General features: G+C 57.6%; 1 protein-coding gene across 1 annotated transcript; it reads left to right on the top strand.

Annotated features, from left to right (window-relative positions):
• The first annotated feature begins 1209 nt into the window (after positions 1-1209).
• WNT2B (Wnt family member 2B) lies at positions 1210-20394 on the top strand. Its single transcript, XM_075521730.1, has 5 exons — positions 1210-1718; positions 15470-15690; positions 17363-17640; positions 18042-18306; positions 19347-20394. Exons 1-5 carry the CDS (start codon positions 1555-1557, stop codon positions 19574-19576), a joined length of 1158 nt encoding a protein of 385 aa, XP_075377845.1. The 5' UTR covers positions 1210-1554; the 3' UTR covers positions 19577-20394.
• The last annotated feature ends 6804 nt before the right edge of the window (positions 20395-27198 follow it).

Below are 27198 nucleotides of genomic sequence, written 5' to 3'. Positions count from 1 at the left end.
GGGAAGGAAAGAGCAGAATGAGCCGAGCTGGGCAGAGGGGAGGGGGCGGCTGAGGGCGCCAGCAATGCGGAAAGGACTTTGGTGGATAATGAGGTTTGCAATCCCAGTAAATAATTAGGCATATTGGGGAGTGCCAGCAATGAGAGGTTACCCATTGCAGCCTAATGCCTGCTCACCTCCAGGGTGTGGAAGGACCAGCCGGCCAGGGACCACACGGGGAAGAGGGAGCTCCCAGGTAAGGCTGGTCTTCGCCAGCTACCAGCCAACAGTTTTAGGGTGCTGGAGGAAGGAGAGCTCAGAGCCAAGGGCAGCTCGTCCGCCAGCTCTCCCTGTCCCGCAGCCACAGACGGCAGAGAGGCACGGCAGAGGCGGGGAGACCACACAGCCACGCCGAACTGGCACGGAGGGGTGCGGCGGGTGCCCAGGCACCGGCTGTCCCAGGGGAGGAAGGCGGCGGCCCTCGCTGGGGACATCACCGCCCTGGGGAGTGCGCGTCCTAAGAACAGCCGCTGTGTCCCCCGTCCCCCAGGCCGCTGCCTGCAGGTCCCCGGGCAGCCGCGGCTCCGCGCCCCCCCCCCCCCCGCCACCCGCGCTGCGACCCGCCCGGCCGACGGGCACCGGAGGCGCCGGCCCCGCAAGCCGGCCCGCGGGAGCGCTGCCCGCGCCGCCTGCCCCTGCCCCTGCCCCTGCCCGCAGCGGGGCCGAGGCGCAGCGAGGGGCGGCGGCGGGGGACCCGCCGAGAGCCGCGGGGCGGGCGGGCAGAGCGCGGCCGGCGGCCCCCGAGCGGGACGCGGAGCCCCGCGCAGCCCCGCGCAGCCCCGCGGAGCGCGGCCGGCGGTTTCCCACCCTGCAGTGACACCTGGCGGGGGCGAGCGCGGGAGGAGCCGGCGGCGGCCCCGGCCCCGAGCATCCCGCCGCGCCGCTGCGCCCCTTCCCCGGGCCGAGCCCGACGGGGCGGCCGCGGCCGGCGGCTCCGCGCCGCGTCCCCGCGGGTGCGGGCGCGGGCGCGGCGGTGGGAGCGGCCGCGGTGCGCGGCGGCGGGGGCAGCCCCGGCGGCGGTGGGCAGGAGCCCGGAGGGGGCTGTCCGACGTGCCCTTGGGGAGGCGGGGGTCGGTCCGGCCGGAGCGGCGGCTCCGCGCCTCTGACTCTGCCCAATGAGAGCCCGGAGCTCGGCGGGCGCTGTCAATATTTGGCCACGGCCCCCGCGCTCCCATCCCCAGTGCGTCCTCGCCCTCCGCGCAAGGACCTCCATGGCCCGGCCCGGCCCCGCCGCCCGCCCCGCGCCGCTCGGGGGGCGCCGGCCCCGCTGAGCGCGCCGGCCCGGGACCCCTCGGGGAGCCCCGCCGCCCGGCCCGGCCCGGCCCGGCCCGGCCCGGCCCCGCCGCCCCCCGCGCAGCAGCATGCGCCTGGGAGCGGGGGCCCAGCCGGGGCTCGCTCAGCAGCGCGGAGCCGGCAGCCGCGCCGCGGGGCCGTGACGGGCAGTGCCCTCGAGGGGAGCGCGGGCAGGACCCCCTCCCCGGTCATTTCTCCGTCTGGACCCCGCCCCGGAGAGATATGCTCAGCCCAAACCGCCTGAAAGCCTCTCCTGGGATTGCCTTGGCCCCCGGGCGTGCGGAGTGCGGAGCCTTCCCTCGGACGGCGGGCGCGGCCCCGCGGCTTTGCCTGCCCCTCGTCCTCCTCCTGCTCGCCCTGACGCCCCGCGCCGACTCCTCGTGGTGGTGAGTCCCCGCGGCGGGTCCGCCGCCCCGACGGGCCCCGGGCTGCCGCCGGCGGGAGCTGCGGCCGCGGGACGGGGGCTCGGCCGCGGCCGCGGGATGGGGACGGGGCTGGGGCTGGGGCTGGGGCTGGGGCCGGGGCTGGGGCAGCGCGGCCGCGGGATGGGACGGGGCTGGGGCGGCGCGGCCGCGGGATGGGGCTGGGGCAGCGCCGGCGGGAGCGCAGCGAGCCCCGCCGTCCCGGAGCCGGAGCCCCGCGCCCGACCTGCGGCCGTGGGAGCCCCGCGCCGGGCAGCGGGAGCCGGCGGGGACCGGCCGGGGCTGCGCGGGCTCCCCGGCTCTCCCCGCGCCGCCGGGCGCGTCGCGGGCCGCGGTCCCGGCTGGGAGCCCCGCGGCAGGACGGGCTCGGGGCTCCCCCCCGGCTCCACCTGCGCGGCTCCTGCGGCCCCGGCTCCCGGAGCGGGAACCGCCCGCGCCCCCCGGCTGCCGCGGGGCCGGGGCCGGGGCCGGGGTCTTCCCCGGGGCGCAGCCACCGCGGGGCTCCCCGGGCCCCCCGCGCCCCGAAAGCGCCGTCGCCGCGCGTTTGCCCTGGGGCCGGGACTTGCCGCAGGGACCCGCCGGCTCCCGCCGCATCTGCCGGGCAGCCGAGCCCCACACGCCGTGACCCCCCCCCCCCGAAAGCCATCCCTCCCCGGACGGCGGCAGGGAGCAGGATGAGCCCCTCGGTGCGGTTTAGACCTGGGACGCGGCAGCAGCGAGCAGCTCCCCTGATCCACCCTCCGCAATCCGGAGATCACGCTGGAGCTCCCCAATCCCCACGGTCTGCGGCGTTGCCCCGCGCTTGTACTACAGCTTCTCGTAAGCTAAGAAATCGCTGTTCTCCCTCGTTTGGATAGATGAGGCTCTGTAACAGATAGAAATGATGCCACAGATAATACCAGCCTTCTAGAAATTCATCTCCTCCTGTCCCGATTCCTGTAACAATGAAAATTCATGTATGCGGAATGAGAGTAATCAGGAAAACAAGGACCGTGAAGTTTTCCAAGCAACCCCGTGCTGCTTCAGTAGTTCAGTAACACTGGAGAAAGAAATAGTTTGCTGCAGAAAAGTTCTCAGTAGCCCCCACCCTATAAAAGTCCTCTCTGATCTTGTGGAAAACACTGTTTTCCACGCCAATCCCATCATCATTAGCACATTGCAGCGGATGAAGCAGAACTTAAATTCAACCCATCTGCCACCGAAAGAGAACGGTGGCTTCTGGAATTCCTCAGCTACCGTGGAGCCCGCTGCGAGGGCCCGGGAGCACTTCACGGTCGTGCCGATAACACAAGCGTTCCTAGTGTTTGAGAGCACGTCTGGGCACGTGGCAGTCATGGCCACGCTGGCATCCCTGGGCGAGTGATCCAGGGCGAGGAAGGCGAACGGGAAAGCTGCGGGGCTGGGAAGGAGAGGGGAGCCCAGGGGACGTGCTGCTCGGGGGGCAGCGGGTTGCAACCAGGCACAAAAGGTGGATTGCGTGAGGAGCAGCTTCTCCCAGAGGACAGCACAGGCTTCGGGGGGCACGTACAATGCAAGCTAGCAAGACCAATGCCGTTCCTGGCCATGCCCAGAGGAGATCTGCAGCCTGATGAGCCCACGGGGATCTGAAATCACTGGGAGAGAAAATGAGTCAGGTCGATACAAGCGCTGGCCTGGCTTCCAGCCGCCAGATCTGCCCCCACCCATCAGGGCAGGCGAAGACAGGACGGCATCTGTGCGGAAGGTGATGCTGCTGATATGCTAAAAGCTGAGGAAGGAAGGAAGGAAGGAAGAGTCTTAGGGCAGCCGAGAAGTTGGATTATTTCACTTCATTATCGAGGAGGCAAGAGAAGGGGAGGCTCGTTGGAGCTGAGGAGTGGGTGCATGGGGTAGAGTAGGTGGAAAAAGACGAGGTATGGAGTAGCCACAGGATCATCTGCCCAGAGCTGGGCAGTTCTGGTAACACACCTGGATGCTGGCTGAAGGGTGAAAATTCTTTCTTTAGGAGGAGTGTGAAAAACACCTATTTTCTTTGCTGTTGTACCCCACTTCTCCCCACGGTGACACTCCACCGCGGTGTCTGCCCTAATTCCAAGTGCACATCTCTTCCCAACAAGCGGGAGGAAAACCGGCCACATTTTAAACCTCGGTAGGCTGTGGCTGATTTGGAGGAAGCTAGATTTAGTTCCCGCAGCAGTCTGCGTTCTCAGCTTGCAGACCGACTCCCCGGCTGGCAGCTTCTCGTTCGGGGGAGAAGGGAGCGCGGGCAGCCCCGGGGTGGCTGGGGCAGGAGCCCAGGCTGGGGCGGCCGGGGCCGGGCAGCTCCCCCGCGCAGCCGGCCGGCTCCTCGGCCGTGGTGCAGCCTGGCACGATTCCTTTGAACGTTTTCAGCAAGCAGAATTGGTCTCGGGGACCTTAAGAACGTGACTTGGGGAAAAAAAAAAATTAGAAACCAAACACGTTAAACTCTAAAGTTCACATTTTCAATCGTACTTTCTCTTCTGTGGACCAGAACATTCCTAAGAAAAGCCTTCATTGAAGCGAGCGCTGTTCTGCTGGACGTGTCAGCTCTGATAAAATAGCATGTTTAGATGAAATTGTGTTTTACTGAAAATGGTTTCAACCAGCTGTGGTTTGGGAAAAAGTTATTCAGTGATTTACATAGGTTTCCAAGCACATCTTTAGCACTACTGATATTACAGTAAATACATTTGGTGGTGCATCATCATTCCTTATTTTTATTATTATTGCCAAATTCTTCTAGGGATTCACACACAATAAACTTGTGGAAATAGAGGAAATGCTTCTCATTTTCAGAGTTGACTTTTAAAGTAGATTAATAGAAAAAACTTGGTCAGTTCTGATCACAGTACATGGAAAGGAAATATCAACCAAATGTTTCTTCTAAACAACTGCAAATTATTAATTTTCAGTGACGTCAGGCATGGCCCGCGCCACCTCACAAAAACGCCAGGAATTGGTGAACTTTGGCGCTCGAAAAAGTGTCCGTGGGTGTGTGTGTGTGCATGTGCTCGGAGCACGTCGCAGCGAGAACAGCGTTTGCGCGGGCAGAGGGGACGGGCTCGGGCCGGTGCGGTTGTGGCCAGCGGCGCTGCCCAGGCTCTGAGGCCACCGTGACGGCCACGGCTGTGGGGAGCAGCATCCATGCAGAAATGCTCCCCAACTGTAAAGCGTTACTTAGCAACAAAATACCAGCTGAAACACAGACGGAAATTAAGAAGGAATGCAACGGGAAAATCCCTAAATCTGATGTACGCTTCAGTGCGCTCGGGCAGGGAGACCAGCATCGTCTGGGGTACGGCGGCTCCCCCGGGCGGGCGCCCGCCTGGCAGGGCCGTGCCCCGCGCATGCTGCGAGAGGACGTCGGGCCCCAAAAGTGGCCTCTGAAATTCCTTCCGAAAGATTTGGAAGATTAGACAAATGTTGCTTATAAACATAAACTGTGCAATAAACAAACTCGGTGTAAATAACTAAGTAGAGTTTACTCGCTATTGAGAGCCCCGCTAGCTGCTCTGGTGTGGAAAGCCATTTTAAATTGAAGGTTTGGTTAAAGAAAAATGTACACAAAGCCGTATGCACAACACACCCCTGCACCCCACCCTCACACATACCCGCTTGCCTGCAAGCCCACATGACCCCCCCCCCGACCCCCAGGCACACCAAATCCTCGTTAGCTAACTTGTTTATTGCTAACCACAGCCCTTGGAAACTACAAATATTTAATTTCATCTGGCATTGGAGCAGATGGGAGGCATCAGGCTCCCGAAGAGATAAAACAAATCTGTGGAAGGAAGGCTAACGCAAGCTTGGGCACGGGTTGGGGAGCGTGCAGGAGTCCGGCGGCCACGTGGGGCTCCTCACGGCTTCGGCGGGTTACCGGGGCTCCTGGGGCAGCCGCTGCACCCTGGGGCACGATGCCCGGACGGGCACTCTCAGGGATGCTCTAGCTGCCACGCTCCAGCTCCCTTGCGCGGCCAGGGAAGGAGGTCTGTGTTCCTGGGCAGGGAGAACACACCGAGGGCAGATCGTGAAGCAAGGGTGCCCATCGCACCCTCCGTGCTAGAGCAACCCAAGGAGCTGGTGTCAAGCCCTGCCCGGGGGCTTGGCAAGGACAGTCCCGTCGCAGGTGGAGAAGGGGATGTTCCCACCACGACAGGTAGGAAGGAGCGGTGCTCCCACAGCCGTGCCTCTCCGCGGTTTGCCGTGCGTTTCCGTCGGGACACCAGTGCTGGGTCCTGGTCCAGATGCAGCGGATGGGCACAGAGAGCGATGGAAAAATCGAGCCACATGTATGCGTGGATATAGGAGAGAGGGGCTCATTTAAACAGGCATCACACTGAGGTGTGTGGGAGGGGAAATAGCATCAATAGGAATGTTTGAAATTAAGCCAAGGGAAAGACAGCTGCATGGAGGAGCTCCGCAGCCAGTCGGTGTAACCCTTTGGGCGCGCGGGGGTGCGCTGCCTCCCTCCGTGCCAGTCGCAGAAGGGCAGGCTCGCAGCAGCCCCAGGAGGGCTTCGCTAGCAGAGGGTCTAGCAGCTTACGTGGCAGCTCCAAGGACTGCGCGTCCGTAGCTCCCGATGCCATCCTGTGCCGCGGACAGACTTTTTCCCTCCTCCGCCGTGCGTGCCCCCGCTGCAGAGCAGCTCCTCGTCCACCCGTTCTCGGCCCCAGGGCTGTCGCAGGCCAGGTACCAGGGGGACTCGCCGTCTCAAAGGGCAGACGACGTGCGGCGCGGCAGCGCTCGGGGTTCGCACCGGCTGTACGTTTGTTGTTGCAGAGCGCTTTGCACAGCAATAAAAGCAGGAGGTCAGCGACCAGGAAGTCTTTATCCTGAGGCGCTCCACAGCTCCGGCTGTCCAGGCAGCCGCGCTTTGAAAAATAAGTTTTAAAGTAATGTCAGACTGATGGAGAATGAACCCTGTGGCCTTTGCAGCAGCCCTGGTGTTCTTGGTTGGGGTGTATTGAACAGATGGGTTCTCTCAGTCACTCTGTGCCGTTATAATAATCCTAATTGTGTTTCTTAGTTCATTTTTCATTAGGGTCACTTTCACCTATAGGAAATCTTTCTTACAAAGAAATGCAGGAGAAAAAATCCTTCTGCTCTTCCAAACTCATTAGCTTTTGCTGTTACTAATACCGATTTCAGCAGTGCCTGCAGCCCACCGTGAGGAGATCTGTGCTGGGCCAGGTCCTGTAGAAACACGCAGCCTCTGCTCTGAGCAGCTCGCACCCAACACACGAGATATGCCACGGACAAGAAAAGAATCATCCGTCCTACTTTACCCCCAGAGACTGTCTTACTTAGACCCCTTAGCAAAGTGCTTTGAGATTTTGGGCGGAAGAAAATTGACACTTAAAGCATATTTTTGTTGAGCAATTTGTATTGTATTCATACGTCGCCAGCGATGCCTCCGAGGAATAGCTTTCAGCCAGCACTGAGCGAGATTTTGTCCGCTGTTGCAGAAGGCACCGCGGTCCTTTTCTCCCTCTGCGTTTATAACCTCCCACCTTCAGCCCTCCTCCGGCTCTGCAGCAGCCCGGGCACTCAGGGGCTTTGCTGCTCACCTGATACGTGCTGCGCACACCGTATCTCGCCTTTATACCACAGCAAGTGGAACAGACTTCGATTTCCAGGTCCCTCTCGATCCAAGATGCCGACTGCAAACCCTCCCCTGCCAGCCGAGGGGACGGCAGGGCCGCGCTGACCTGCGTGGGGCAGGACGCTCATTTGGGTCCAGCTCCCCGGGACCGCAGCGTCTCCCGGACACTTGAGTCCTTCCCACAGAAACCGCATCCCACCGCCTGCACACGGGTGCAGGGAAACCGCAGAGAGGGACTCCGACAGGGAACCGAAGGCGCACAGCTGGAGAAAGGGTGACGCACAAGAGAAAAAAAAGATCATAGTGCAGAAAATGAAAAGTATGTACCTTGAGCAGCACTGGTAGTGGCTCGGCATTATGATATTAAAAATTATTCAAGTGAGACTAACACTCTCAACATACAGAGTAGTGGCTCTAAGTGAGGAAATTAGGACTATTAATCATTCCAAGGCGTTAACAATTCCAGCAGTCCAGGATGGCCCCGTTCCCAGTGGGGCTTAATAAAATACTCCGGGTTTATAATAATAAAATAATATCTCAAATGTCTATAGCACCTTGCAACCCAAAGTGCTTTGCAGTTGGCTATAAATTGTCTGCCCACAGCCAGGGGAGCAGAGGAAGGAAAGCACAGCATCCTTGGGAAGTATGCAAAGAACTCGAGGAGGTGAAATGCTGCCAGGCACACTGGAATTTGCTCTTTATCAGGCAAAGAGGCAGGGATGTTGGATTTGATCCTATCTGAACGAGGTGTCTCCAACAGCTGCCTAGGGCTTTCCAGCCTCCCACCAAAATACAGATTTCGTGTCGATTCAGTGGGATGGGAAGAGAACAGAAGCCAAGATAGTTTGGCTCCCAAGCTGATCTTTCAGGACTATCGAAGTGGTTACGAGAGCAATGGGGAGGTGAATCAGTTTTCCCAGGGGAAGGACTCCAGCAGCCTCTGATACCACCAAGAAGCCAGACCACGCTCTTATCTCAACCTCAGCTGCAGAGCTCTTGGAGCAGAAGTCAGCAGCAACGAGCCTCTATGCAAAACGAGCTCACGGCCCCAGCCTGTGGGACGGATTGCACAAGAGGCTGAGCATCTCCGGCCCCAGGAGACGGGGACCGGGGCTCCGGCAGCTGCGGGGCAGCACTGCCTTCCCCCAGCGCTGATCCGGGAGAAGAGGCTGGAGATGTCACCATCGGCACGGCGCTTGGGTACACGTCGGGTCAGAAAGGCACGGCCAGACCGCACATCACCCGGGCACGGACAAGGGGAGCTCCGGGGGTTTCACAGCACTCGGTTTGCAGAAAGACCTAGAGAAACCTCCAATGCTGTAAGTGATGGTGCAGCCTAAACCGGTGCCATGCCACCCCTCCCAGGGCTGTTCTCGGCAGCAGGCAGCGTTCCTGGTTGACCACGGCACGGCACGCTCAGGGGTGAGAGCAGAACCGGTGCTGAGAGGAACGTCCCGAGCTGGGGCTGAGCCCTGATTACAGCTCAGCTCATGGGTGTCTGCTGGCACCGACCGGAGCTGTGGAGGGGCTCAAAGCCCAGCATTCCCTCCAAACGGTGCTGAGGTTATTTGCCTGAGTAGTAGTAGGTGGGAGAGCTACAGGCAGTCGGTGGCCATCAGAGGATATCGAGTTGAGAGGCGTGCTTAACGTGGCCAGGAACAACACCTTGGCGCTCTTCTTGCTCGCTTTTTTGTTTTGTTGTTGTTGTTTTAAATGTGGCTTGGTCAAGTTCAGAGCCCCGGGTGCTGCTCTGCACCACACAGTGCGAGGCTGCCTGCATCTCTTTACTGCCAGTAACAAAAGAGAGAGCCTGTTAGGAACCCCCGGAGCAGTTGACGTGGCCGGGGGTCAGGGATTTAAGCTGTCCAGATTGCCTCAAGCAAGCTGGGAGCACCCTGCGCGTGATGGGGAGAGGCAGTATCGGGAAAGGCAAATCTCAGGCTGAAAACCTGTTAGATGGGATGTCAGAGCCGAGCCTGCCGCCTGTGCCGAGACCTGGCTTCAGGTCAGAGGAGCATCTCTTGATGATTTCAAAGCCATCGAGCTGACGGGTTCATGGTGCTGTGTCTGGCCAGAACACCTCCTGCCCCCGGCGCTGCATCCCCCCCACGCTTCTGTTCCCGCCCTGCTCTGCCACCGAACAAGGAGTTACAAACAGTTTGCAAAATGTTTTTGGGATCCTCGGGAAGAGAGAAGCCACAGGGAGGAGAACTGTTAACCTGCCATCGTTTTTCAGCCATTAACTCTCTCTGCCTTAACAAGTGACAATGAAGAAGCCCCGTGCCTCGGTTCTCCGCGTGCCGCAGCAGGCGGGCGGCAGCGCCGGGGAGGTTTGCCCTGTGCCGAGGAGCTGCCCCGGCTGAGCTTCCCCGCGCCTGGAGTCGCTCACTGCATCCTCATAGCTGCTTGCACGGACATCCTTCTCCCAGCGTATAGTTAAGCTACGACAGTGATTTTAGTTAAGCTCATTTTGTATTCATCTAATTTAAAACTGTGCCTTTAATGGTATCGGTGCAACCCCGATTTGCCCGCAGTGGGAACATCCAACATTTCAGCAGCTGTTTTAATTCTAAAGCAGAGCACAAAAAATTACTGAGATTTGCCTGAGAATGGTAATTCCAGAAATTTCCCTTTTGAAGGAAAGTAACGCTCAAATACGTTTTTCAATGCCATATAAAATGGTGTAAAATGACATATTAGATACAGCAGTGTGTCTAGTATAACTTTCATCAGAAACTGAATTAGCACGCTAACATATTTCTCAACAACACCTTGGCATTACGGAAAAGCGACAAATGAGAGCAAGTTCCGATTCCACTTAATTTTACCCATTCCCATGAAATGCTTTTCGTTCTTCAAAACCTCATTTTCCAAGAGGCCTTTTCCACCCGCTATCTGCTGGTGACTCCGGGACAGTGGCATGACCCCGGCTAAGCCTCCCCTGGTCTGGGATCTCGCCGGGTCGCCACGATGCGGGAGGCTGGCACGGCCGCCCTCCTGCAGAGCCAGGGCGCGTGGCCGGTGCTAGAGGAGAGCAGCCCTGCTATTCGGGGGAGCTGTCAGCAGAGCACCCCGCACCGACACGCCTGGGCAAAGGCCGATACCATGCAACGAGGCAAGCCCTGGGCTGGCACCGGGAGGACACGCAGAGCTTTCCTCAGCCACCCCAACAACCGCCCCGCAAGGGCTGGTATTTCCTTGCAGCGCTCGCCCCAGCCCTATGCAAAGCAAGCGGCAGCCGGGCACGCTGCAGGGACACGAGGCTTTGCCTCCGCCGGGCTGACTTAGGGACCCCCGGAGAAAGGCCGTTTCGCAGGTGGCTGGCGGCGGTCGGAGCTGCGTGCACACAGGGGCTTCGCTGCCGGTGCCTCTTCGGGACTGGAGAGCTGCCCCCACAAACCACGGGGTCAGCCGGTAGGGTTCTAGCAATTAAACAAAATCACTGCCGACAGCTCTGAGTTACAAAAAAAAAAATCTGGAGGTGCCCCAGGGCTATATTGCAGGGGGCTGGTTATTTATAATGAAAGGGAAACTGAATTCCCCTTTGCAGCATCTTCCTACTTTGATCTTTAGAGTCATGGTTCCCTCTGGCCGCTGGTTTTGCAGAGCGGCCCCCAAGACCCCGCAAACGCAGCCTGGTGCTCCCGGGAGCTGGAGAAGCCCCCCAGCAGCCGCGCAGCCGGGTTGCTCCCCTGGCCGGGCTTACGCCGACGCGCTGGGGGCAGGCGGGCCCAGGCTGCCGGGGAGGTCTCCTTTCTCCGGCGGTAGAAGTTCCCATCTGCCTATTGCTAAGGTGCCTTGGGCTCTGGCCACGCTCTTGATCTCCCCACTGCTACACCTGGGGTACAGTGCTTTTCCCGAGTCTTTTGGTCTTTCCTGTTAAAGAGCTCAGCAACTGGGAAGCTGCATACACTGTGTCGGTGCCAAAAGCACAGTTTGTTGATCCAGGAAAAGATTCCGGCACGGTGAAGATGGAGAAGGAGCGAGGCGTACTGGGATCCGATCCTTGGGACAAGATGCAGCAGATCCCAGGAACTCGCAGCCCACGTGCAACTGCAGGGATCCCCTCCTAACCCGCAGGGAGCTGCACGTACAGGGAGGAGGGGAGCCGCTGTGGGCAGGGAAGCTCTGAGCAGCTGAGGCTTTCACCAGAGCAGTCTGAGCTGGGGGCAGCGACGTGACAAGGGTTCTGCAAGAGCACCCTGAGGAGTCTGCAAGTCCTTTGGGAAGCCGGGCAGGCTCTCGTGGGAAGCGCGGGAGCAGGACACAATACAGCACGGAGGCAAGCCGTGGAAGGGGGTTAGCACAAAATGCATGCTGCCAAGTAAATAGATGCGTCTGCCTCTGATTTGCATGTTTATCTTAGAAGCAATTTAGGTTTCTCCCTGTTTACAAGAGTCGAAGTCAGCAGACTCTTAGAACAAGAAAAACAACTGGGAGCCAACATGTGACAGTTGTCTCCTGTTCCCCGAATGCATCGGAGCCGCCGGCGCTCCCGGGCTGTTGAGAAAGAGCTCGCTCAGCTGCACCGGTGGATGTGTCCGGGCAGCAGATTACTTGCAGAGAGGAGAAAGGCCAGCAGGGATCGGGGAGCGCTTTACCTCCCTTACCTCGCAGGCTCTGAAAGCACTTGCCTTTGTGGCATGAAGTCTCCGGGCTCTGCTGCTGTACAAGTTGTTCTCGCTGGGAACGGGGAAGGGAGGCAGAGGTCCGGTGCCACGTGCGGCAGCACAGCGTTTCCCACGGCGCTGCAGCTCACACCCACCTCCTGGCAGCTCAGCTCTAGGAGCAAACGGGGAATACAGCAAGCCTGTGATTGCAGGCTGATTTGCAAGAAGTAAATGATGCAGCATCACAGCCAAAGGCCGTCGGAGGGGTCGGTGCCAGCCCCTCTGCCCGAGCGGAGCAAACAGAGGGCACCGCCAGGGCTTTACAGACAGCACACGAGGACCTCGGAGGAGGCAGCATCCCACGGAACCCCACTTGACGGGGCGGGGGATCGTTATCCCCACATGCACTTAATTATTAACTCCCTCCCTCCCAGCTCCTCCTGGCTGCCGGCTGCCCGGCGCTCAGCTGCTCCTGCCTCTCTCCTTCTGACCATGCAGAAGTCCAGGCCCGAGCAGCCTCCAGCATCAGGAGCAGCTCCCTCTCACAGAGTTTTTTGAACTCAGGGCTTGGCTGTTGGGTTTTTTTTTCCTGCTGTAAAAATGCAGATTTCCCAAGAGTGCAGCATTTCACAGAAATTTGCCACTTCCAGCACAACTTCATTTTTTAAAAATGAAGTTCTGATAAGGCAGCTGGGGACTTCTCAGAACATCCATTGTCTTTCCTCTTTCAGTGTTTGTAAAATGTCAGATTTTTAGAAATAAAATCGGAAGGGATGCTTTAATCAATCCAAAACAAATGTTTGGGTTTTTTCCCTCCCAAAATCCTGCTTGGCAGAATTTTCCGATGTTCCCCGTCTCGCTCCATTTCAGAGTAACTGAACCCAACTGGAGCGTTTCTCACAAGATCTCGGTCCCGCTGAGATAACCGCAGCCTTTCCAAGACACGGGAGGAATTTTCCCCCCTCGTGGTGCCATGCCGCTTTCCAACACCACAGCAGTTGTGGGATGGATTCAGCACATAATCTCAGCTGGGGCCTGTAGATCCCGCGGCAAATACGCTGCTTGTTTGCAGCCACAAGCAGGGAGACGCAGCCACCGGCCCCGGCTGGGGTCGGGGACCCGGCCCGGCGAGGCGAGGTGCTCCCTCGGCCGTCAGTCCCTTCACCCCGCTCTCCTTCCACTTTCTCCTGCTGATAATGTTTGCTCTGATCCGGGTGTTTGGCAGGAGAATTAAGGAGAAGTAATTAGCTCACAGGGTGAAAAAGGGAGTGCCTGGTGTTTATCTTGTCTGGAGGGTTTTCCTTGATCTGGGTCTCCCAGGGGATGGTGTCAGTGCTTTATCTGCCGGCTCTCCCGTCGTGGAGGCAGCTCCTCTGCCAGCGGCCAGCGGCTCTCCCCAAAGCCAGCCCTGCCCACAGCCCACCGCCGTGACCGAAGACCAGTGCCACGGCTCAGCAGCGCTGGAGGCGGACAGGGGATGGGGTCCCGCAAGGTCCCCGGTGAGGGGAGAACATTTTACCTTTTCCAGCCTTCCGAGCACCTCTTTCCTCCAGTGAAGAGGAGCTTTGGCCACTGCCGCACCTCCATCCTGCAACGCCGCCGCCTCCCGGCAGCCTCCTCCCAGCCCTTGGCAGCGCGGGCAGGGACACGTCCCCATCCTTGCCGGGACCAGGCAGGCTGGGCAGAACGGATTCAGGGCCAGGGTACCTGGCCACGCTCCCCCACGGGATCTCTGCAGCCCCACTCGAGACCGCTGGCCTGTGCCATCGTCCAGCTGGTGGGATGCTCCTCCACCCCGCTCACCGCGGGAAGGAACCGGCCGCTCTCGCAGCCCAGCACGAGCGAGGCAATTAAAGGCCCGCAGTCGGCGTTGCTCGATGAGCTCCTGTTGGCTTTTCTTTCCTAAACGGCTTCCACCATCTCCCTTGTCCCCCTGCTGCAGGATGAAAGGCTGACGAGCAAGCCTGTGAAAATAATGCTCGCTGGCCCTCAGAGTCGGGGCTTGCAAAGCCATGGGGAGCCGGGTTTATTATCCTCAGCTCCAGCCTGAGATGACCTTGTGCTTCTGCCAACGTTTAAACAAAATATTTTAAAAGAGGGAACAGATCCCATTGCTTTTTGTGCTTGCAGGGCTTTCCTGAGCCTGCGAGCTCTCTCTGGGGCTGATAGAAGTGATAGAACATGGCCAGAGAGAGACAATGAAATATTTCCCAAGCTTATTGCTTTTTATTATTATTAAAGGGAAGTTCTTACTTCCAGTCTGGGGGGTTGAAAAATTTGAATCCCACCCAAACCTCATCCCTTCCAGCCAGAATCACAGCTCTGCGCTCTGTGGCAAACATCATCCTCCGGCACAAGCAGCCTGGCCGGGGCGAGCGGGCGGTGCCGGCAGGGGCGGACCCGGGATGGAAAATTCCACGTTGCCGCCATTGTCGGGGCTGGTGCGAGGCGTGGGGAAGGCTGCGGGGCAGAGCTCGGGGTCCCTCCCCCGTGTCCGTGGAAGGCTGCCCGTGGGGCCCAGCCAGGCTCTACCAGACTGTTGTTTGCACATTGTCTTTCTGCTCCAAGCTCCCACCCTCGCCCCGCCGCTGCAGGGAGGGGAGCGGGACGCAGGCAGGATACAGGCAGGACAAGGAGACGCAGCATAGTTCTCCCAGTTTTCCAGCCTCAGGGCACGATCATAAATGTTCGCCAGTGCAGGCGATGCACAGAGAGGACTAGATAGCCGGGGGATGACAGCGTGAACGAGGGCTGCAGCAACAAGGGGTGAAGCCTGCTCCTCCTTCTCCCCCACCCGAGCAGCGCACGGGTGCCTGTGACAGGGCCTGTTGTCCCTGCAGCGTGCCCCAGCAGCGTGCAGGCAGGAGGCATCGCAGAGCCTGTGCCAGCGCCGGCCACGCTGGTCTCGCCGGGCTCCATCCCGCTGCGCTCAGCAGGGCCGGGCTGCAGAGCGGGGCTGGGATGTGGAAGAGGCTGGGAGGGAGGCTTTGACATCAGCAAGTTCCTCCGCTGCTGCCGCAGCAGCTCCCAGAGCAGGCGCTCAGGGGTGCGGGCCCCACGACTTGCAGCACCCGCAGCTGGCTGTCTCCTGGGGGAGACGGGCTCTGCAGGCGTCCCTGCTCCCCGCTGCGGTCCCTTCCCCCTGCCCCGGGCTGCTGCAGCTTGGGATTATTTTGTTAAACGCAAAGACAAAAGCCCAGCGGCTGCGATGGCTCAGCAGTGCCCCGTCCCTGCGTCCTGCCTGCCTGAACCACGGCGAGCGGCACGCTCCGCGGCTCCCGTGGCTCACCCGCGCCGAGGGGGTGCTGCAAGGAGGGCACGGCGCTGCGGGGGAGGCCCTGGGCAGAGCAGAGAGCAGCTGTAACACAGCTAGAAAGGAAAGAGAGGAAGGTGGGCTTCGATGTAAGCGGCCCCCCCAGCAGGGTGAGGACCCGGGCAGCCAGAGCCCCGCACCTTCCCGCTCCGCGGGCGGCGCAGTGACGCAGCACCCTTCTCTCTCGCAGGTACATCGGGGCGCTGGGCGCGAGGGTGATCTGCGATAACATCCCCGGGCTGGTGAACAAGCAGCGGCAGCTGTGCCAGAGGTACCCCGACATCATGCAGTCTGTCGGGGAGGGAGCCAAGGAGTGGATCCGGGAGTGCCAGCACCAGTTCCGGCACCACCGCTGGAACTGCAGCACCCTGGACCGGGACCACACCGTCTTCGGCCGGGTCATGCTGCGAAGTAGGTTCTGCCCCATCCCGTCCCACCGCCGCGTGCCTTGTCTCCCCGGGAGCGTCTCTCCTCTGGCTGGGCTGCCGTGCCCAACGGCCTGGATTACTCCCTTAGGAGAGCTTTGCCGTTCCCTGTAAATTAATCAAGCAATAATGGGAGCAGAGCACTGCGTTTGGAATAGCTGCACCAGATGAGATGGAGCAGGGAGAGCACTGGGGGAGAAGGGGGAAAGGAGGAGACACCTCCGGAGAACAGGCTCATATGTAAACAGTAATGGGATATATAAATATTTGGAGAGCAGGGTTGGCCAGGACTCAGCCGTTCACGTGGGAACGGGCTGTTCCCTTGCATGGCAAGGGAGGCAAGGCAGAGCCGCGGCTCCAGTCCTCGCTTCGGGCTCCCAGGTGGAGGAGGGCCGCAGCTACGGGGCAGACGCCGGCCCCGCACGAACGGCAGGGCACAGACCCTGCCCGGGAGGGACCTTCCCGCTCCAGGTGAGGGACGGATACGACAGGAGCAGGGGTGTGCCCAAGGAGCGACGAGGAAAGGTGCGATGGGGCGGGGGACGGGCGGTTCCAGAGCAGGAGCAGCCTCCTGGGCTCCAGCCACCCCCGGGAGGGCTCCGGCATTGCGGACCCCGGGAGCCGGCGTGAGTCCCGGCGCAGGCAGTCGCGCTGGGGGACAGATGCAGCTGTGCCCCGTGACGTGCCGGGGCGCATCCAGCCACGCGGCCTCCAAATCAAAGGCGGCTGGGAAGAGCCTGTCGGCTCGCCGGGAGCGGCTCATATGGAGGACATGTGAGCGCCCGGGGAGGGAGCCGGGGAGCGGGGGGCTCGCTCCCGGCCGGCGGGGGGATGGGGCAGCTGCCCGGCGGGGCAGACAAGCGGCAGCGCCTGCAAGCCAGACCCCCAGAGAGGAGCTGGCCGGAGGGAAGGGGCTGTACGTGCCAGGACGCAGCGCTCGCCCTGCCGTGCTGCAGTCTGCCCGCTCTCAGCCTCTCCATCCCCACGACGGCACCTTTACTCCCGCCCGCATCCTCTCCTGGCAAAGGACGGGGAATGATGAAAGCTCCTCACCACAGCCCCATCCTGCGAGGCCCAAAGAGAGCTCTGCTCCCTTTGAAGTTGCTTTCAAAGGCTCTCAAAATGAAGACGAACATGGTTTTGATTTGCAGCTTCTTTTACAGCATTATAAAAACAGCTGCGAACTCGAACCAGAGACATAAAATAGCAGGCAGCACGCTGTGCCGCACAGGGAAAGCCGAGCCTGGCCGGAGCTGCCGCCAGCTCCTGTGCTCAGCATCGCCCCGGAGGGAGGCAGCCCCAGCCGAAAGGTGCTGGCGGGTCCTGCAGTCTCGGCACCGATGGGCACCCACGCGGCTCCTGAGCCGCAGGTCAGCGAGGGGGACCGGTCAGGCAGCCCCGAGAGCAGCCCGACACCCCGAGCTGCCGAGCCCTGAGGCTCAACGTGAAATTCCCCTTGGTCTGAAAGGTGCCAGGGAAGTGGAGGCTGGACGCGGTGCCCAGCAGAGGTGGCTGGACTTGGCTTACCCGTGCGCGGGATGGTCTCGCCCCCGGCCGCGAAGGTGCTGCCGCACGGTGCCCTGCTCCTCGGTGGGCTGCGGGCACCCGGCACGGCCCGGCACGCTCACTCCCCATCCCCGTTTCTCTTCCCGCGGTAGGCAGCAGGGAGGCCGCCTTCGTCTACGCCATCTCCTCAGCGGGCGTGGTCTATGCCATCACACGGGCGTGCAGCCAAGGGGACCTGAAGGCCTGCAGCTGCGACCCGCTCAAGAGGGGCCGCTCCAAGGACGAGCGCGGGGAGTTCGACTGGGGCGGCTGCAGCGACAACATCAACTACGGGATCCGGTTTGCCAAAGCCTTCGTGGACGCCAAGGAGAAGAAAGTGAAGGACGCCCGGGCGCTGATGAACCTGCACAACAACCGCTGCGGGAGGATGGTGAGTGCAGCCCCCGCGGCCACCCCTCCGGGACCTCCCAGCAGGGGAACGGGCAGCGGGAGCAGCTCGGGCATAGGAGCGGGACCCTGGGTGGCCCCGGAGCGCAGGTCCTGCTGCAGACGGGAACAGGACGCTGCCCTGCCTTCCCGGCACCCCCCTGCGTGCTCTGCCCAGGGACCGGCCCCGCGGGGATGGCAGGACCCCGCTTACCTTTGCCCTCAGGCCGTGTCCTGGCCGATGGCCGTGGGAACGCGTCCTCCGTACGCAGCACCCCTCTCCCGTTAGCAGCCCCGTCCCGCACAGGCGAGGGCTGACGAGCTGCACCAGGGACAAGCAGAGCCAGGCGCGATGTCTGACGCCCAGGGCGACCGCCGGTCCTCACGGCATCCCTCTTCCCGCAGGCTGTGAAGCGTTTCCTGAAGCTGGAGTGCAAATGCCACGGGGTCAGCGGCTCCTGCACGCTAAGGACTTGTTGGCTGGCAATGTCAGATTTTCGAAAAACAGGGGATTACCTAAGGAAGAAATACAACGGGGCCATCCAGGTGACCATGAACCAGGATGGCACTGGCTTCACGGTGGCCAACAAGAACTTCAGGAAGCCCACGAAAACAGATCTGGTGTATTTTGAGAACTCGCCTGATTACTGCGTGATGGACAAGTCAGCAGGTAAAAACCAAAGCTCTAGTGGTTGCCCAAAAGCAGCTCTTCCTCCCCTCCCGACAGCCCAGCAGCTCCCAGCTAGCCCAGCCTCGCAGGGGCTCCCCACCGAACCCCAGTCCCGGGGGGGGTGCGCTGTGGGGGTCACCCAGGCCCTCAGCGGGTGCCGGTGCTCGCTGGGTCCCCACAGCACCTCACGCCTGCGCAGGCAGGACTGGGTTTGTCCCAAATCCCCGGGCTGTACACCAAAGATCCAAACCCGTCAGGCCTCTCGTGACGAATGTAGCGCAGCGTTTCCTCAGAGCCTTTCTCCTGCAGAGCAAAGCTCCCTCAAATAGGCAATAAAGAGCCGGTTTTGTGCGGCAGGCTGCTGGCTTCTCTGAGCACAGCCCGAGGCTGGGACGAGCGGGGGAAGGCGGCGTCAGGGCTGCTCGGCTCCTGCAGAGGAGGTCAGGGGTTTCCAGCCTGGAGCGTCCCCGGGGTGGGGGTTCGCAGTAGCCGTGGGGGCTCGGGTGGGGAAGGCAGCCCCCGCCGCCCTGCAGTGAGCCCTTAGCCCGAGCGGAAGGGGGCAATTCTAGCTTTGCCAGCTGCAAAGCCCGGCTCGGCGGGCATGCACTGCTCCAGGGCCCCCCGGGCACAGAGGGGCTGCACGGAGCCCGTCCCCGTCCCCCCCTGCTCTTGCTCTCGGGGCAGCAGCGGGCGCGGGGAAGGAAGGGGCCGTGCAGAGGGTCACCAAAAGCCGCATCCCCGGCCAGGCTCGCTGCCCACACTGCAACCCATGCCCTCAGCAAAGCAAGCGCAGGCTGCGCAACCTCTTCCCCGCAGCCCGTGCCCAGCCTTTGGAGGCCACGCCGCGGCACCACGCTGCGGCACGTGCTGCGACAGAAACGACGAGGTTTCACCACTAAGGCAGTCGTACCCGAGGCCTCCATCGCAGGGGGTAGATACCCACTCTTACCACTGCTATCAACTGCGGGGCGGGGGCTGGAGGAAGCATTTGACCAAGGCGGAGGAAGTGCGAACGACCCGCTCTCGCTTCCTTCCTGCAGGCTCCCTGGGCACGGCCGGTCGCGTGTGCAACAAGATGTCCCGCGGGACGGATGGCTGCGAGGTGATGTGCTGCGGGCGGGGGTACGACACCATGCGCGTCACTCGCGTCACCAAATGCGAGTGCAAGTTCCACTGGTGCTGCGCTGTGCGCTGCAAGGAGTGCGAGGACACTGTGGACGTGCACACGTGTAAAGCACCGAAACGGGCCGAGTGGTTGGACCAGACCTGAGGAGACGGGAGCACAGAGGGAAGAATCCACTGCCACCCCCCCTTGCAGTTTTTTAAAACCCTGTGCCCTAAGGGCCATGACATTCTGGGAGCTGTAGTTCAACTGCATGGCTTTTATTTAATTAATTCTGCAAAGCACTAAAGAAAGGACTGCATTTCCCAGGAGGTACTGTGGACCCTTCTATTTGCTCAGCAAAACTAATCCCCTACCTAGGAGGAGTCTGCAATCCTTGCCTAAACTGTGAAACTGCCGTTGCCCTCTTTGCAAAGGGATGGTGCAACCGATACGGACTTGGAGGACTGATACTTGGGATGAGATGGCTGAGGAAACCTGCACCTCCCCAGAGAATTTACGTTGCAGTTCAGTTTCACCAGCAAAAAACACTAGTTCAGAATAATCCACTCTTGCGGAAAGCGTTCTTGCTTTTACTTTTTTGCAAGGCCAGAGGAAGGGTGTTGCGAATCCGTAAGACAGTTCCGTGATCCCTGCATCTCCCTCGAGCAGACCCGGCACACCGGCCCCGGCTGCACTGCTGACCCCGCTGAGCAAGAGCAACCTCTGCACGAGGCTTCTCCCCATCTTCCCAGTGAAGGTGACAAGCGGAGCTGTAAATGGGAACTGAAACCTGAATGACTGCACAAAGACAAGGGCCACCCCTAGACGCTGGCAGACACAGAGGGCTAGAGAAAGCAAACAAAATCTGTGAACTTACTGGTAGGTTCTGAAGTCAACAGATACAACAGCGTCTCTGTAAAACTCACCTGTATGTTGTGTATACTGCTTATTATTTTAAGTCAAAATTCATTATAAACCTATATCAGAAAATTATGTTCTTTGCTTTTTGAATTCCTACCCACCCAGTTGGGCACTCCCCCAGAGCGGGAATCCCGCAGCATTTCTTCTACCGCTTGCCGGCAGCTCCGGCGGTCCTAAAGCACAGACCTGCCCGCCCTGGGAGTTACCTGTTGTTTCCCACAAAGCAGAGCCATGGCAGGAAGCGTGCAGAGCCCCAGGGGAATCCCTCACAGGCAGCAGCACACTCCGGGACATCTAATGACATAGCACTGGGTCGAGCAGGAGAGGCTAGATTAGCTTCCAAACCCTTCCCATAAAAAAATCCCAAACCAAACAGCCAAAACTTAAACTACCAACTAGAATCGAAGCTGCTGAGAGGAGGGGCAGGCAGCTGCAGAGCTGCCAGTAGATACGTCACAGAGATCTACCCCTCTCATCTCTAGAAATTTCCTCAATTTTCTTTCCCCCAACTTGGGCAGGCAGTGATTACAAAGATGCTTTATTTAGTGTACAGATATTTTGTAGAGTCTGGTCAAAAGGTACCAATCCACACAAACAGCCTTAATGTACGAGACAGACAGTTGAACCTGCAAACTAAATTGACCCAGGTAAAAAAAAAAAATTAATCATTGCAATTCCTGAGCATATGCTGAAGCTGGTGGGGATGCTTCCACACTTCCCTCCCAGAGCTCGGCTGCCCCTTGCCCCAGGCAGGCTGTGCTTTCTCCCTGACCCAGGAAAAATGCTGTTAGTTTTCCTCATGTTGATGATCATCGCGCTGATGGGCAGGTAAGGAGGTTTCACACACTCAAAGCGAGTTTTCATGAAAGTTGTAAGCTTACATCAACAACGGGAAAGAACAAGTCAACAGAAACATTCACCTGTAAATACTTTTAACTGGGGTCTGCTCTCACCCTGCTATTGCTGCTGGAGGGGCTGTCGAAGCTCTCCCCGGAGCCGGGGGTTTCTCCCGGCAGCAGCGAGATGTGTGGGCAGAGGGAGCCGAGCAGGCTACAACGCGATGTCTGAAGGAAGGTCAAAGTAGCAGGACGGGATTAAGGCAAAGAAGATTATTCTGGTCCTAAGCCACCCATCGGCTACTGCACGAAGAGCATCTCTAAATGGGGATTTTACCCAATGGCCCTAGGAAATATTAGTTTAAGTGGCAAGAGAAAACCACTTTGAAAACTGCTTTGATGGGAACTGCTCAAAGAATTTAGAGTCTGCCATGGGCCACATTAGAGCACCTTACGCCGTGCCGACCACCGAGATTGCTCATGCAGAAAAAGGACCTTCAGCAGAGCCACAGACAAGCAAAAACGTGACCTTCCTGCTGCCTAACCCGTTTCTTACAGAATTAAACCATCTCCCTTTTGAATCCCGTCCTGACAGCACGAGAGGGCTGAGCAGCAGCTTTCGCCCTCTCTGCTCTCGCAGAACTTGCACTCGAGCTGGTGTTTACCTGGGAGGCTCCCGGGTCTCACCCCCGGCCCTTCAAAGCCCTCTGAATTTCAAGGAGAGGCAATTTCCCTGAAGATTTGCACCATCTCGGCTGTGCCGAGGAATGCTGGCAGGTGAGCGGGAGGTCTAAGCCAGGCCAAAGGCATTTCAAGCCTGCCGTAGCACAGCGTCCGCCAGCACACCGGCTAATCTACTGGGAAGAGCTCCCTCATTTATCTTCATTACTGCTCCACCTACCATCAATTTACGACAGGCTTTAAAAAAACGCTGCCCCCTCGGCAATCAATCCAAGCCTCCCTCCCAGAGCAGGACACGCTCTGTGGGCTGGGAGGGACCCAGTGCCTGGGGACCCGGGCTCAGCCATCAATAAACATTTCTTCCTCTCCAGAGGACCCTGGGAGGCGTCTTCCAGCAGAAATACTGCTCCGTAGCAGACCTGTAGGCCCACCTGATGAATGGCACCTTAGTCAATGGCTGCTGCCAAAACGTGTCTTCCCTTTGAATGCAGATGTTCAACATTTTAACACAAAGGAGAAAACGCCCGGGGACAGGTTGTCTTGGGTTTATTGGCTTCCCCTTCCCGTATCACCACAGAGATACTAAAACTGGATGCCTTCAGCACTTTGCAGAGTAACCATCGCTGAGAAGGCAACGCTCTATAGCCCTGCCGGGTCCACTGGCACGATGGGACTCCCTGCCCCGCTGCCTTCCCCGTCACAGCACAGCAGGAAATCAGAGGAGTAAAAATACTTGGAAGCAGGTACCGGTATTACAGAAGCATCCGGAGGAGCAGTCGTGGACACAGCCCGGTGAGCTCGAGTCTACCCGACAGAAGAGGTGAGCGTTTCTTCTGCAAAGGGCTACGCAAGACTACACTCGCTTCATGTTTATTAACAAGCAATTAGCAAAAGCACGATGCCAGGGAATCAGAAATACACTGGTTAGCTAGAGCTAACTCCCAGTTGCTTGTGCAAGAAGACGTCCCCTTGCGGGCTGAAGGAAATTCAGACAGGTCTATGTCTTCCTGCAGATGAGCCCTACCGAAGCTCCCTTGCAGCACACTCATCCTCACTCAGCAAGCAGATGTTTTCCATCTATGAACGTTTGTGAAGGCTGCAGTCTCATCAGGGAACACTCCGCTCCTCTCACAAGCCCCTCAAGTAATCTGCCTAAAATGTGCAGGGAGCCTTTTATGCAAGATCATCTTCTAATTATCCTCCAGTCAAAAGCGTGTCTGAAGTCAAGGACAAGGAGCAGAATTAATTGCTTAATGAGCTTCTGAATAAATTACCTTCTCTGAAGAAGCTGGACAGGACACGCAGAGGAGGTAGAAGGCATTGGAAACATGGGCTCCACACAGACTCAGGGTGTTCTCTCCACTAAACCACGTGTCAGTGAGAGCACGTCCCAGCCCAGGTGACACCACTGTTCTTCTGGATGGATGTAGTGATAAGATCGATTAAGCTTTTGACCCCCAGCAATGCAGAGCGTATACACTGCTCAGCTAAACCCCAGTCCTAAAACCCCCTTGTCGCTGCCGTGGGCCCTTTCTCTTCGCCGTCACGTTCATACTTACACAAGAGGCTTTGCTCGGGTACCTGTGCCAGCGACGGCGGGCTCTGTGGGGGTCATCTGCTGTAACAGGTCCAGCTCTCGGGGACAGATTTATTGGGGCACCTTGACTAACGTTTGCATAGCCTGTCAAGGTCTGTGTGGGAGCTTTCACATCCCTTATTACTGAAGCCGAGTCACGGAGGGCTGCTCCAGCTAGCAGCAGGGGGGCTGCTGCTCTGGAATCTCATCTGATGAGTCAATGCAGGAGAATGCAATAGTCACATACTGTGTCACACTGTTTTATAACTGATGATAGCCAACAGCCAAATTAGAAAAGAAATCAAGAGGTTCATAAGAGAAGGGTCTGAGCTGATGAGGCCATGATATGATTGCACAATTCAGTGCATGCAGAGTAAAAGGAAAATGTCACTGGCCAGAAATAACCGAAGCAAGAAGATCCCCAATGGAGAAACGTAGTCATCTTCGTGGATGCACCCTTACTGATGCAATAAGTATGGGTGTGTTATCTAGCTTTCCCCAATGACCCGACTCACCGAAGGGCCTACCAAAAAGCACAATACAACAATCGAAGCTGGAAATGAGGAAAATTCCAAGCACATGAGCAGCATCCCTGATCACTGTCTTCTTCCTACAGTGCCAAGGGCTGGGGCATGCAGAGCACGCCCCGCTCAGGAGGCTCAGGAAAGGGAGGAGGGAGCCAGGAGACCAGAGACAGAGCTGGAAACTGAAGCTGCCTTTCCTCTCTATCCACCTTTATAGAAGCTGGGTGAATTCAGACCACAGAAGACTGAACACAGAAGCCCACTATGATTGCTACTGTCAAGATGACCTGATGTTTAGAGGAGATTTTTGACCCATAAGCAGAAGATCAGAACAGCTCACACGTCATCTATGCAGCCATACAGCCTCAACTGCAGAAGAGAGAGGGAGGAGTCTGTCCGTCCTTTGTAACAGCAAGACAGAGCACGCTGGGTGCTACTCGGAGGCTGGCAGAGTGTGAACCCCATCCGCTCTCCCTGCCCTTGCTACCAATACTGTCCTCTGCTACGAATACAGCATCAGTGCACTTCTGCTCCCTACCTCCACAGCTGGTCCCATTCCGAAATCTCAGCACAGCCTCACGTGGCTCCCAACCACACACCCCATCTATTAGCAGTTTGGGAGGTGCATCTCCCTCAGTGTGTCATCTCTGGGCAGGGGGAAGGGCAAAATCAATTTCTGTCTCTACGAGCCCCGTATGTACAGCTCCTCTTCTCTAAGGGATTTTGCTCTCGTATTTAACCTCTTCATCCTGCTGGCACTGGAGGTGGATGATGCAGTTGCAGAGAGGTGCAAGCACTTCACTCTCCCCCTCCCCCTGGAATCTTCCTCTCACTTGTGGTCCTTGGGATTCACCCAATGTTTCTCAGAAAAAAAAAAAAAAGAGGACCTCAAGACAAGTATGCATTTAATAAGCAGTGAGACAAATAAGCTCCAGTTATCCCAGCAGAATTACAACACCAGAGAACAATTTTCTGCATTCCTCTGAAGGCCTGAAGGAACCCAATTGCCTGCTCTCAGCCTAAATAGGTACCAGACACCAAGTGCTCCATAAGCAAACAGAGCCCCCAAAGTGCAAAAATGAAATAAGTAAAAAGCTTCACATTACATATAAACCAGCCGTTTGCACCTTGTTATTAATGGTCTTGACTATGACCTTTAAACCCTGCCTTGCTCAGAGTCATGGATCTACGAGCCTTGGCACCCTCACAACAATTCCAGGACGAGGAGCAGGGAATAAACAGCCTGGCCTGCACCGGAGGAGATGCGGGAAGGGAACCGGCCTGCGACAAACCCAGACCGAGAACCACTCCAGTGCAGCAGCCAGAGCTAAGAGGTGACCATCTCCACTATGAATTTGTCAACTCAGTGACCAGGGTTTCTGACAGCACAAAAAGTCCTGTTGCCACATATACACCTGCATAGAAGCTTATAACGCATGCATCTATCCCCGGTTTCAAAGAACAAAGGGCTCACAGCATGGTAAATAACTGCAACAACTCATTCCCTAGAGGATAATTCTGATGTAGTTTATAAGCCCATGTGAACTGGAGTTGCCTCGAGCAGACCCTGTTACCCGGAAATATTTATTAGTCTAAACTGCCTCACCGCTGCTTTGAGTTTCGTTATTATGATAGCACCAATAGCCAGAGGAAAGTTTTACCCCTCGAGAGCTGTTCAGTACAAAGTCACCACCTCTGGAGGAGACGACCCTGCAACACCAGGGGCTGGAGAGTGCTCTGGGGACAGACACGTGCTCGGCCTGCTCTGGCATCCTTCCCTGGGCAGCTGGTACCGGCCACTGCAGACCTGGTAGCACCCACTGAACCGCCTCGATATGCTGGGTTGAAACGCTCCTCCTTGTGCAAAGCGGCCAGTCACGGACTGAAGCCGCGGCAGTCACTCTTCCAAACTGATTAATTCCTCAGATAAGTCGGTATATAGGAATAGTACACCTGATGGACATTTGTCAGGCTCAAAGGATTAGCGTGCCTAAATGACATCAAATAGCCAACAGCATTTAGGTATTAACTTCCAAATACTTCATCTGAAGTCAGCCAACATTAGAAAGTTGTTTCAATAACAAGATAACACATCATGCTTGTGTGATCTCTCCAGATGCATATGCAATAGAAGTCCTGATCCACAAAGATCTTTAGACACTTTTCATTAAAATCAGTGGTGAGATAGGGCAAATTCACACAAGAATTTAGTCGCCTAATTGCCTCACAAACAATAGCTTTACTATCTGTGGTCATGCTTCCTTCCCTTCCTGCCCTTTTTGGAGATTACTTATGGAAAATAAAGGGGTTGGCAGGAAGAAAGGCAGCATTCCTCTTCCTGGACATTATGATCAAAAACTAATCTGTCATGACATGGTGAGACACTGCAAGCAACAAAACACCCCCAACAAGCCAAACCCACGCCAAACTCAAATCCTGCCTAAATGAATCAGAGACTATCATCACCCTGTTTTACACATACACATATTAGCATCACGTATATAAATAAATGCTGATTTTCAAGTTCCTTGACTTTCATTGGCTGCTCTGAATGAAATGAAAATTTGAGAAGTCCACTAACATCACATACAGCCTCCTGGAAAGGCTTTTGCCATCCCAATGGCTATAAGGTCACCCTAGTGCATGTTTCAGGGAAACGGCAACGATCAATGCTTATCTGTCCTGAGTTATAACTGTCATTTTTATATAGATATACACATACATATATATATATATACACACACACGCGCAACTTAACTGCATGTGGACTGATATGGCGTTACTATGGTACGGATCAGGTGGCAAGTTCCTGCTCCTAAGTGGCAAACGAATGTTCCTATAAAGCATGACCAATCCTGCTAGGAAATCATACAGAGAGCTCCTCCTTCCTCAAGAATTACTGGCACTTCTAGAGACATAGGAAGATTTTCATTACATAGCCTGGTGCCAGCTATACTTTCAGCATAAGCCCATCCCCTTTCTGTTACTGTTATGTCAGGGGAGGACAGTGAAAGAAAGCAGCTCTTGGGATGATACATGGGAGGCAGAGCTTCATTTATAACCCCACACAAATGCTGGAAAATGTTCAACTTTAAAAAGCATTAGGCTGGTTACCTTATGGGCCCCTGCGGACCAAGAAGTGAAATTACATGAACACAACATATCTATTAATCACCACAATGATTCCACAGTGAGAAACAGCCCCAATGGCACACATTCAACTGGAAAGAAAGTTGAGAAAATTACCTA

Source organism: Mycteria americana, chromosome 20 (assembly GCF_035582795.1).
Source record: "Mycteria americana isolate JAX WOST 10 ecotype Jacksonville Zoo and Gardens chromosome 20, USCA_MyAme_1.0, whole genome shotgun sequence".
In the NCBI taxonomy this organism is placed as follows: Eukaryota; Metazoa; Chordata; class Aves; order Ciconiiformes; family Ciconiidae; genus Mycteria; species Mycteria americana.
This window is presented reverse-complemented; position numbering and strand designations above follow the sequence as displayed.